Source organism: Suncus etruscus, chromosome 6, assembly GCF_024139225.1.
Source record: "Suncus etruscus isolate mSunEtr1 chromosome 6, mSunEtr1.pri.cur, whole genome shotgun sequence".
NCBI lineage: Eukaryota > Metazoa > Chordata > Mammalia > Eulipotyphla > Soricidae > Suncus > Suncus etruscus.
The window spans coordinates 116691075-116703184 of NC_064853.1; the positions used below are offsets into that span (position 1 = coordinate 116691075).

The following is a 12110-nucleotide window of genomic DNA, read 5'->3' on the forward strand; positions in this document are numbered from 1 at the left end:
CTAGCGCTTGCAAGGCAGACACCTTACCTCTAGCGCCACCTCGCCGGCACCTGTTTCTGTTGAACTTAACAAAGACTTCTAATTTCATCTGTTCTCATTCCTTGAGTATTTTATTTTACATTGTCTAATCATTTGCTTTAAGGTTCTTTTCCAATCTCTTCTGCTTTATGGAGTTGTTCTGCATCTCATCTCTCAGCTCACTAATTCTGTTCTCATGCTGTTACTCTGTTGGAGAGCCTTGCCATTGAGTTTTTCATTTCATCTACCGAGTTTTTCAGCCCTGTTATTTCAGTTTGGAGTTTTCTAATTTCTGTCTTTCTGTTCAGCTCAAGCTATGCTTTCTTTGAGTTCTATTAACATTCTCCATATGTCTTCTCTAAAATCCTTATCTGAGAGGCTAACTTGGTGGTTGGCACTTTTCAGGTCATAGAACTGCCATCTTCATTTTCTATGCATGGTGTTGGCCTGTGGCCTGTGTTGTTTCCCCATTGATAGGCTTGTAGTGTGGTTTTTACTACGTGTTGTGGTGGGGTTTATGGGTTAGAAGATGTGTTTGGCTGGGAAGCTAAGCAGTGAGGCTACACTCTTCTGGCTACACCCTTCCCAGGCAGAAACAGTCTATATTGTGAAGAGTCCTGAAGAAATTATGTTTACTGGGGCATTTCTCAGCTGCCTCACGCAGAAAAGCAGGAAACCAAGCAAGGAGCAAAACAGCAGCCTTTTATAATGTCTCCTTTGAGCCCAGGCACATGGCAGGAATCAGGCTCCATCCTTTGTGGGCTGAGACAGCCTGTCCTTGATGAAACCTGAAGAGATTTTATTTGCTGGGGCCTATCTTGGTTGTCTCGCACAGGAAAGCAGGAACACCTATAGATCACTTCTAATTTCAGTGCATTATGATCTGAGAAGGTAGTTTGTACCATTTTATCCTCTTTTCAGAGCTTGTATATTCTTGTTGGGTTTAAGTCTGGTTGACCATTCAAGAGTAACAGGGCAGTATTGAGATCTCCCACTATTATTGTGTTGTTATTGATGTCTTCAGATATTTCAACACTTTAGCTAAGCCTTGGTCCTCTATTTTCTTTTGCTTACACTTGTATGAGCTTTATCCTTCTCCACTGACTTTTTTTTTTTTTGGCCACACCCATTTGATGTTCAGGGGTTACTCCTGGCTAAGCGCTCAGAAATTGGGAGGACCATATGGGATGCTGGGGGATCGAACCGTGGTCCTTCCTTGGCTAGTGCTTGCAAGGCAGATACCTTACCTCTAGCGCCACCTCACTGCCCCCCTGACTTTTTGGGCTAAGTCTCAAAATATGGTAGAAAATATAGGTTTAGCAGACAACCTGTTGAATCTCCTCTTGGCCACCGCCTTGGCAGCCTCAGCTGAGCATAAGGCAGGGGGCTAACTACTTCTAGCCTAGGTGAAGCGAGGCTGTGGTTCTTCCTGTAGGCTGTAGGCTAGTGGGAGAACTGGATGGAACCAGATTCATTGACTCTGGTTGGTGCTTTGTGCATGTGTGATGCCAGCCCTTGGACATGTCATCCACATCTTCCCTCTTGAAATGTGTACTTTTCCTACTTTAACTCTGGGTTGTGTACTGGTTCTCTATGCCTTTGGAGAAGCCAGCATTCTCTCTTGAGTTACTTTTTCTCTCCTCTCTCTTCATTTCCTCAGAATTTCCAAATAAAAACTGTTATTTCACTAAAAAAAAAAAAAAAAAGGGCTTTTGCCTTGCACAAAGATGACTTGGGTTTGACCCCTAGCATCCTATATAGTCCCTCAAGTCCACCAGGAGTGATCCTTGAGCACAAAGCCAGGAGTAAGCCCTAGCACCTCTAGATATGACTCCAAAAGGAAAATAACAGTGAGTTTCTCAAAATCTTTAGAGAACTACTTTTCCAGCTTCATCTCCAGTTTTATAAATTGTTCACATGAGCCTAAACTCTGGGTAGACCTTAATATTCACACTTCTGTAATTTTCCAGTCCTATTCTCAATAAACATTTTGTGTAAGCTCACAAACTCCCAAATTCTGACCCTATTGGCTCAGTCCTTTATTCATATACATTTTCAGAATAATTCTTTAGAAAATGTAGAACATTAATCGTACTTCAGAGCTGGAGAGAATAGTATGATGGGTAAGGCACTTGTCTTACTCATGGCCAATTAAGTTGATCCAGTCATCTCAGATGGTCCCCAACCCTGGCAGGATTAATTCCTGAATGCATAGCCAGAAATAATCTAAATGCTGCCAGATGTGACTCCTAAATAAACATTAACAAGAATTATACCAGTTGCTTACCTCCACACATTTTTAGCTGTTACATCCATTTTAAGACAAGTATTTTTTACATCGAAGGGTAATCATTCATTTTTCATATCAATATTTTATGTTGCAGAAACAGGGATTGAATATCAGGCCTTTTATATGCAGGTCTTTTATATGCTGCCGAGCTATATCCCCCTTCAACCAACTATCGTTAAACCTACTACTCAATATTTATGCAAAGTACATGCAAATACACTTTTTTTTTTTGGGTCACACCCAGCAGTGCTCAGGGGTTACTCCTGGCTCTATGCTCAGAAATCACTCATGGCAGGCTCGGGGGACCATATGGGATGCCAGGATTCGAACCACTGTCCTTCTGCATGCAAGGCAAACACTTTACCTTCATGCTATCTCTCTGCCCCCCAAATACACTTTTCTATACTTCTCTCTACTAAAATGAGAAACCCAATCACAGGCATCCCCCTACGAATGAGTTAGTAGTGGAATCTTTTTTAAGAGATGCTTGCTCTTCAAGTCCATGTTCTACCTTGAACATATATCTCGCTTGTCTCAATATTTCACACTGAAGCTTATATTCTCTTGTAAACACATGCTTCTGTTTTTCTCCCCTCAGTCTTTCTAAATAAGTTTCCATAAACACTATCTTGCTACACACACACACACACACACACACACACACACAATCTTTTCCAAGAGAAAAACCTTATGAACTAAATTTATTACATTTCAGTGTTCATGGTTTCAAATCAAATTCTACCTTTCTAGCCAGCATTATGTAGACTCCAACATAGTTTCTCTTCACATAGCTTGAGTTTGCACAGTAAAAAAAAAGAAAGATGTCATATATGGGGCCATAGTGATACCCAATGGCTAGAGTGTTTGCCTTTCAGTGCATGCAACTCAGGTTCGATTCCTGGCATTCCATATGGTCCCCTGAGCCTGCCAGGAGTGATATGAGTGCAAATCTGGGAGTAACGCCTGAGTATCCCCAGGTATGGGCCCCCTACCTCCCAAAAGATGTTATATAGTGAAGACATACAAGTTCTTCTAATTCAGCTTAACATTTTTTTTTTTTTTTGGTTTTTGGGTCACACCCGGTGGTGCTCAGGGGTTACTCCTGGCTGTCTGCTCAGAAATAGCTCCTAGCAGGCACGGGGGGACCATATGGGACACCGGGATTCGAACCAACCACCTTTAGTCCTGGATTGGCTGCTTGCAAGGCAAACGCCGCTGTGCTATCTCTCCGGGGCCCTAATTCAGCTTAACATTTAACAATTTTCCCATGCTTAAATTGTGGATACAAATTTACCTTGATAAATGGTTTTTTCAAATTAATAAAGCACCTAGTGCATTGTAAATATAAATCCAAGTTGTGTAATTCAACAAGCATGACTTTTCTTCAACTGTATTGTGACAGTGTGGTAATGCAATTGTCACTTGCTATTCAGTAACTTAAAATGTGGGTTTTATTTATCCTTAAAAGTCCTTTTATATTAATAAATTTGTGGAATTCACATGATCAGAATTCATTCACTTTCTGTATTATCTTGGGTTTGGGGGCCAGTAAATCTTGTGGTGGCAGGATTGGAGACCCAAGACTCTTGAATATATAGAATATATATGCTCCACGTTAGGTATCTCTATTTTCTGTATTAACATATTCTTTTTAAACATACCCACCTGGCTACATCTACCACAAAATATTATTTTCATTACTAATAGCCATAGCTTTTGTTTTTTTAAAGCCATATTCATGATCCTTAGGGACCACTCCCAGTATATTGCTCAAGGGGACCATGTGATGCCAGGGATCTAATGAAGGTCTCCCACATTTAAACCAAACACTGTCCTCTGAGCTATTAGCCTGGCCATAACTTTTCAATCTAAAGTCAATTTTATGTAGCCCTCCCAGTCTCAACCATATCAGTTGATAAGCCAATAGAATAAAAAACAAATTTCAGTTTTTTTCCAGATATTTAATGCAAGATTCAGTGTAGGCATATTTTATGAAGTGCAATTATGAGTAAAGGGATTTTATCAATACTCAATCACACAAAAGTACTGTGATACAGTTAAAACACATATAGCTGTATTTATGTTTAACTGCTTAGACAATAAGGTTGTCTTAAACTTTTTTCCTACTTCACATATAGATGACACATAAATTCATTGGTTCTAAGTTCTAAGCATTAATTTTATTACAAACCTCCACCCCACCATCCATTTAAGATGGGAAGACCCAGTCTTTGGTATAAATAACTTATTTCCTCGACAATATTTAAAGGCCATCATTAGTATTCATTATCAGTTCTGTAGTCTTTCGGTAAGGGTGTAGCAAGAACTTCTTTGCTTTCAGTAAGTGCTCTCGGTTGATGGATAAATACACTAAACTTAACACCCTGGTTGTTGGCAGCTCGGACAAAACCACTATTAGCAGTCATTGTAATGGCTTTTAAGGCATCTCCTGTCCCAAAAATTGTTAATGAGCGACTATTGATTTTTGAACTGGCCACTAGTTTCAAGGCACGTTCAGAAGGCTGGTCTGGAACTACATTAATTTGCTTAATTAGCATAGTGGCTCTCTCTCTTTCTCCAGGTCCTCCTAAAGTATCCAAAATAGACTGAAAGTCCTTGACAGCAGATTCACAAGCAAATAATTCCTTGTCCTTCATAAATGCTTCCAGCTGCGGTAGAACCTGCTCTTTCCTCTCCTGCTCTGCTTGATCTGTGAGTACTTTTTCTTTGAAGATAAAATGGCAGCCTCCATAACTGAGGGCAGATACGTACGTGATTAAAGTAGTAATGTCCAGATTTACTCTTTTGCACACATCAACCTTAATCTCCGTTGGGAATGCAACACTTGCTAATACATTATCTCTGTCTACTCTGGTGACCTTCAAAAATTCAGGGCCCTCATCATCAGATTCACTTTCACTTGGTTGGAACTCTTCAGGGTGATCTAACAGAGAGTTAACTGCCACTATATCTCCTCTCACAGATATACCCATTTCTCTCAGTTTCTCGGCCATGGGGCTGGAGACACTGTTATAAAAGGCAAAGATGATGTGAGGGTTGCTATACTGCACTGGCTGCTGGTGACTGGCCTGGAGGAAGTCTTCAGCCTGCTCAATGATGCTTTTGTCACCATACTGGCCCCTGCCAAGCCAAATGTTATGCAGAGCTTCAGCCTTTCGGCCAATAGCTTTGACCCAAGTATGGCCACTATTTGCAACGACATCCACTACCAAAGTCTGCTTTTCTCCTAAGGAATCTGTGTAACCGAAGACATGTAGAACACTAACAACTTCTTCCAGGTTTTCTGCTGATTCCACAATTGCTCTTAAGTGTGTCAGATTTGTGCTCTGTAAATGGGACTCCTTAATAGCTACTTTCCCAGCTTCTATTTTTTGTAGAAATTTTAATTCTGCCTTCAATTTGCTGCACAGCTTTGCACCACCTTCAATGCCACCTTTTCTTGATCTAGAAAGTGATTCTGCTCTCTTGATCAGTTCCTTGGCTATGGCTATTCGTTCACAAAGCATGGAGTGTGCAGACATGCTGACAGCATTGTTCTTTTCCTACGGGGGTTAAAAGAAAAGGTAAAATCAAACCATCCTAAAATATATATGGCATTTCTAACTGAGGAGTATAACATTTTAGATTAACAACAAAGTTTATGAGTCTAAGAATCTGGGCATATTCATGTCTGATTTCAGAGACCCCTACTGCTAAGGAAAGGAATAGTGGCTATCCTTTTGAACTTTGATTTAAATATGGTGATTCTGACACATTTTAGATCTTCATTTCTTTGGCTCGAATGTATTAAGTGTCCATAGTACTTTGCAGGTTTGTTGTCTAAGATGCAGGGGTTTGACAATCTGCTTGCTATAAGAGCAGTTTTACAGTTCAGTCGTGATAAAGTTTTAATAAAAAGCTCAGAAAGTCAAGAGAAAATTATTGAAAATATTCATACAGAATCACGGGTTAGTAAATTGCCAAAGCAATAGTGTCTCTGGAAAAAGGCCACCAAGTTAGGTTTTTCTCATCTTTTCCTCTCCAGAGGGTGGGTCTCCGTGAACTGGCTGCCTTGGATAATGCACATGGTCCACAGGATGGATACCCCCGTCAAAATTAAGGGTCGCCTCGTGTTTGCCTACCCTTGACAGCAACTCGGCCAGACGGCAAAGGCCGCAGGAGGCCAGGAGCGCGCCGGGGCCCCTCCGCAGGAAAGCCCGCGGAGGAGCAAGTCCCCTCGGGTGGCCGCCCGCGGAGGCCCCCGGTCGGCGGCTTCGGGCTGGTCCACGCCCCTCCGGCGCGAAGCGGAGGAGACAAGCGCCCGCAGCCACGCGGCCCTAGTTGGGCCCCTCGTGGGGCTCGAGCAGCCCCCTCCCGCAGGCCGGCCCAGCCCCGTCCGGACTCGGCGGGCTCCAGGCTCACTCCCGGTCCCCTGCCCGCTCCTCACCGGTAGCCCTGCACCTCGAGCGCCAGCACGCGGGCCGAGCGGCCTCCCCAGCGTCCCCTCCCCACTGGGCCTCCGCCGCAGCTCAGCTCCGGCCGCGAGAGCCCGCCGCCCGAGGCGAGGCGAGGCGAGGCGAGGTGCGTCACGTGGCCCCGCGCCGGGTGAGGCCGGGCGTGGGCTTCCCAGGCCGCCGAGCCGCTTCCCGGGCAGCGCTGAAGCTCACGCAGCCGCCATGTTTGTTTTGGGCATCAGGGCTCTGGCCCCGCAGCAAACCCGCCCCAGGACCCTCGGAGACGGGCCGGGCGGAGCGGACTCTGCCTGCCCGGGAAGTCGCAAGCCGCCATCCCCGCCCGGCTGGACGTTGGCTGGGGACGGCTCTTGCTGAGTTTCCGAGCTGCGGTGCAGCACAGCCAGGTAGGAACTTGACTTCTCATCGGAAGAAAATCAAGCCCCAGAGGCTGGTCGAGGATGACGCAGCGATAGAAGGCACCCCTGGGCGCTCCAGCGCCAGACAGATGTGCACGCAGCTTCCCTTAGGTTTTCCAGGCACCACCAGGAGTAATTCCTTAGTGCTAAGTGCCGTTGAATGCGGCTCAAACAGAACATCAAGAAAGAAAAAAAAATGACTGTTTAAGGATAGGTTACTGCTTTGAATCTAAGGATTAAACACCTGTGCTGAATTTAGGAATGTTTGTGCCTGCTAAGTGGGCAGTCTTGGGGAAGGGTGGGAAATCGACGATACTGCAGAAGGGAAGGCCACACTGGTGGCAGAACACTGAATGCCTGTAACAACTTCGTAAAACAGGGGCCGGGCGGTGGCGCTGGAGGTAAGGTGCCTGCCTTGCCTGCGCTAGCCTAGGATGGACCGCGGTTCGATCCCCTGGCGTCCCATATGGTCCCCCAAGCCAGGAGCGACTTCTGAGCGCATAGCCAGGAGTAACCCCTGAGCGTCAAATGGGTGTGGCCCAAAAACCAAAAAAAAAAAAAAAAAAAAAAAACCAAAAAAAAAACAACTTCGTAAAACTGAGAGCAGGGATGTGATTTAAATGGTAGAGTTTTGCACAAGTGTGGGGTGTTAGGTTCAATCCCCAGAACCCCATGACCCTGCCAAGCACTGACAGATATAGCCTTTAGAGCCCTAAGTACACCCCTTCCAAATAATAATGGATGGTATAAACGAGAATAAAAAATTAAAATAACCTGGATTTATTTTATTTTATTTATTTATTTTTGGCTTTTGGGCCACACCAGACTGTACTCAGGACTTACTCCTGGCTCCAAGCTCAGAAATAGCTCCTGGCAGGCTCGGGTGACCATATGGGATGCCGGATTCGAACCAATGACCTTCTGCATGAAAGGCAAACACCCTACCTCCATGCTATCTCTCCGGCCCCAATAACCTGTAATTTTTAAACAGTCAACTTAGATAAAGAATAGTACTAGACTGAATTAGAGCAGGAAGATAGGGATTTCTGAGATAAAGTTTTGGAAGTGTATGGGGGAATGGGTTTGGGGAAACACCTGTTAGGTCTGACATAGGGCCAGAGATACTACAGGGGCTTAAAGCCCTTAACCTACATGCCGGGTGTAATTACAGACTCCAGAGAACTTTTAGGAGTGATTCCTAAGCAGTGTCAGGAGTATCATCAGGTTTGCCCCTGTAAACCCCCTCTAGAAAAAATAGAAAATTAATCAGTTATAGTGAAAACTTTTAAACTAACATCGTTAGTGTAAAGGTGGATTTCCTTGCATAGTTGGGTTCTTGACAAATGTATGGAAGATTTTTATTTTTGGAAGTAAAAATAGGTTCTTATCTATAAATTCTGAGGAATGAGAGGGAGAGGGTAAGAAAGGAGAGAGTAACACACTCAAGAGAATGTTAGCTTTTTCGGATGATTAAAAGTCAAAATTTAGGGGTGTGATAGTACAGCTAGCTGGGTGTTTGCTTTGCATGTGGTCATCCTGGGTTCAATCCTCTGCATCCTATATGGTCTTCCAGCATTGTCAAGAGTGGTCCCTTAGGGCCGGGAAGGTGGCGCTAGAGGTAAGGTGTCTGCCTTGCAAGCGCTAGCGTAGGACGGACCACGGTTCGATCCCCCGGCGTCCCACATGGTCACCCCAAGCCAGGGGCGATTTCTGAGTGCATAGCCAGGAGTAACCCCTGAGCGTCAAACGGGTGTGGCCCCCCCCCCCCAAAAAAAAAAAGAGTGGTCCCTTAGTGCAGTTAGATGTAAGACCTGAATACTGCTGGGTATGGCCACAAACCTCCAAAGCTATATATAAGATATTTTCCCCTTGGATGAAGGAATGCAATAGTTCAAAAGGAATATGCCAAGAGCACCCTTGGCCCAACTGTATAGGGAGAAGAGAAAGTGGAGAGATGGGGAAGACAGAAGTAATGAGTGTGTGTGTGGGCAATTCAGGTACATCTGTGATGTACAGGAACAATAAAGCTAAATATCCAAACTTAATTTAAAAGATACCTGTCAAGATGGCAGGCTAGGGGTGTATGGGAGGCCTGTATTGTAAAGGACCTGAGAACCATGGTGGAGAGAGATTGATACTGATAGTGGAATGGTGCTGAAACATAGTATGTCAAAAACAAAATTATGAATAGCTCAGTAAATCAGTGCTTAAAATATCATAGTTTATTGTACAGACTAAGATGGATAGGGTTCTTCATCCCTGGTACTGTCCCATAACAGCCTGTGTGCTTCCATATGTCCAGGTCTTTGATGGCTTTCTACCTTGTCTGAAATCATATCCCTGGGCCTTTCCTTCTCAAATGTTCCCTGACCTTGTCCCAGCTTTCCTTAAGTCTTCAACTTGCTCTTGTGTGCTTATAGGTGGGATGCCTATGCTCTGTACCTGATCTGGCCTTTTCCAACTGTACCCAGCTGTTCCTGTTGTCCTGTTTCAGCCATAGATATAGTGTGCATGGGTAAGATCCTGTGCTCAGGATCCGGTCACTGCCTAGGCCTCCGAACCTAAATTTTCTTGGAACTGAGCCCTGCCTGTATTATGTCCCTATCCAAGTCTATGATGCCTACCTATACTAGGCCATCTGTTGGGCTGTGCAAGCCTTACAGGATCCTACAGACTGCAGAAGAGGGGGTGAGTAAAAAATGGGAGTGGTTCTGGCTGGGGGCCTCCTTTCATCTATTGCCAACTCCCAACCCCAGCCATCCCATTATCTACTTTGATTGTTTTTGACAATTACGTTTTAAGCAAATATTAAATACCAATCCCACCATTAGTGTCAACTCCCATCATCAGTATTCCCGTACTCCATCATCCCATGAGTGACATTTAAAGTGACTAAATTCACTGATGCTTCCCCCTTCTACTAGCACTATATCAACCTAATTGAAGCAAAGAGGGGAATTAAAATTCCAAATTCTCATTTTGTAGAACAGAAACTTTATGTAGTAGCTAAATTTCAGGAAACCAAAAGCCACCTTAAGTTTAGTTTTGAAGAACAGCCATAAAGACCTCATAAAATACCTAAGTTAAAACAAAAAAAGAAAACTGATAAAACTCATGGACATGGCTACCTTCTGATTTTTGGCTACACTCACTGGTACCCAGGCCATACTCCTAGGTCTGTGTTCTCATATCACTCCTGGCAGTGTTTGGTGGACCCTATCAGGCTGTAGGGAATTGACTCTGAAGTTGGCTATGTGCAAGGAAAGTACCTTACATGCTGTACTATCTTTCTGGCCTCAGGCAAAAGGCCTTTGATGAAGTGTTTATTATTCAGCTTTTTAAGGTATATAGGAACACCAGGTCTATCCCAATAGGGATTAAACATGGGTTCTGCCTGTGCCAGGTCTATGTTCTTTGAGAATCACCCCAACTGCTTTCTGATCTTCAAAATAATTTGTCAGTCTGGTATTAGTATCTAAGAGCTCTGAACCTCTAAATTGAAGGCATAAGGAAACTATATGGCATTCTTTCAAAAAGATTAGATTGGTTTTCAGGAAATCAGAATCTAAAATCAGTGGAGCCACCAACTTGTATATATTCTTGGACAATTCATTGAGTATGAGTTTGCATTTCTTTATAATGGTGTGCCCATGACCTAAGAGAAGAAATTTAGAGTTTAAGAGTTAGCATCGGGCTGGAGAGATAGCACAGCGGTAGCGCGTTTGTCTTAGACACAGAAGGATGGTGGTTCAAATTCTGGCCTCCCATGTGGTAACCCCTGAACGCTGTCGGGTGTGACCCCCAAAAAAAAAAAAAACAAAAAAAAAAACAAACAAAAAATCCCCCCAAGAATTAGCATCAATATGAAATTGTTTTACCCTGGTTTCCCCAAAGAAGGGAAGGTTAAGGATGGAGAACAAGGGGTTCTGATCCTCAAATTCAGCCAAGTAACAGAAACAAATAAACGTTTGTAAGAATAAATTGAGAGGAGAAAAAACAGCACTATAAGTAATGTTAACTGATATTAGACTATATTTTTAACCAAACAAAAGGCAAAGAAAAAGTATAATTTGTAAAACCTAAAGCACCCAATAAGAACACATACATTTCTGTCTAAATATGCCCACCTTTCCCTTTGCTTTATAGAATTTCTGAATTGGGGACTATACCTGGGAGTGCTCAGGGATCAGTCCTGGTGGTGTTTGGGAGTGGGGGGACTATATAAATGTGGGGACTCAATCAGAGTCAGCTGTGTGCAAGGAAGTAAGTACCTTACCCACTGTACTGCAATTCCAGCTCCTTTCTTCTAGATTTAAAATATTGGGCGTTGGATAGAGCCTCAACAAAACAAAGACAGATATATAACCAAGTATTATAATTAGTTCTTTTAAAAACCTTTACCTTCTGAGGCAATTCACTCTTGAGACCTCATTCTCCACATTTGTACTTTTTTCCATACAGTGTATGCATGGCAAACGTCCCACTTGTACTTTTATTCCAAATATCCCTATGTTCAAAGAGTTAATCTAGTATATTTTATTTATACTAATATACTTTGAGGGGCCGGAGAGACAGCATGGAGGTAAGGCATTTGCCTTGCATGCAGAAGGACGGTGGTTCAAATCCCGGCATCCCATATGATCCTGAGCCTGCCAGGATCGATTTCTGAGCATAGAGCCAGGAGTAACCCCTGAGGACTGCTGGGTGTGACCCAAAAGCCCAAATTTATATATATAAATTTTTGAAACACACACACACACAAGGACCTTGCTCTTTCAACTGTGTGTTTTCTCATAAACACATATTCAAACTATCTTGCTTCACAAAAATTAGAATGCAAAAGCAAAAAGGAGCAGGCAGGAGCTAAGACCTAGTCCTAGATCAAAGGGAGAGAGTGCATATTTTACATGTAGGAGTCCTAGGTTCAAATCC

The 12110-nt window shown here is 43.5% G+C and overlaps 2 protein-coding genes across 2 annotated transcripts in view; both read right to left on the reverse strand.

Annotated features, from left to right (window-relative positions):
* The window catches only part of UBE2V2 (ubiquitin conjugating enzyme E2 V2), a 738183-nt gene that overhangs the window by 677438 nt on the left and 48635 nt on the right, over window positions 1-12110 (reverse strand). The window lies entirely within an intron of this gene.
* On the reverse strand, window positions 4448-6797 carry C6H7orf25 (chromosome 6 C7orf25 homolog). The gene is made up of 2 exons (XM_049775731.1): window positions 6770-6797; window positions 4448-5871 (listed from the first exon to the last, which is right to left on the reverse strand). The coding sequence occupies exon 2, from the start codon at window positions 5848-5850 to the stop codon at window positions 4585-4587; it is 1266 nt and encodes a 421-aa protein (XP_049631688.1). The 5' UTR covers window positions 5851-5871; window positions 6770-6797; the 3' UTR covers window positions 4448-4584.

Bases quoted from the DNA above. Each gene is read 5' to 3' on its own strand.
- C6H7orf25 (XM_049775731.1), bottom strand. From the start codon at position 5,850: ATGTCTGCACACTCCATGCTTTGTGAACGAATAGCCATAGCCAAGGAA.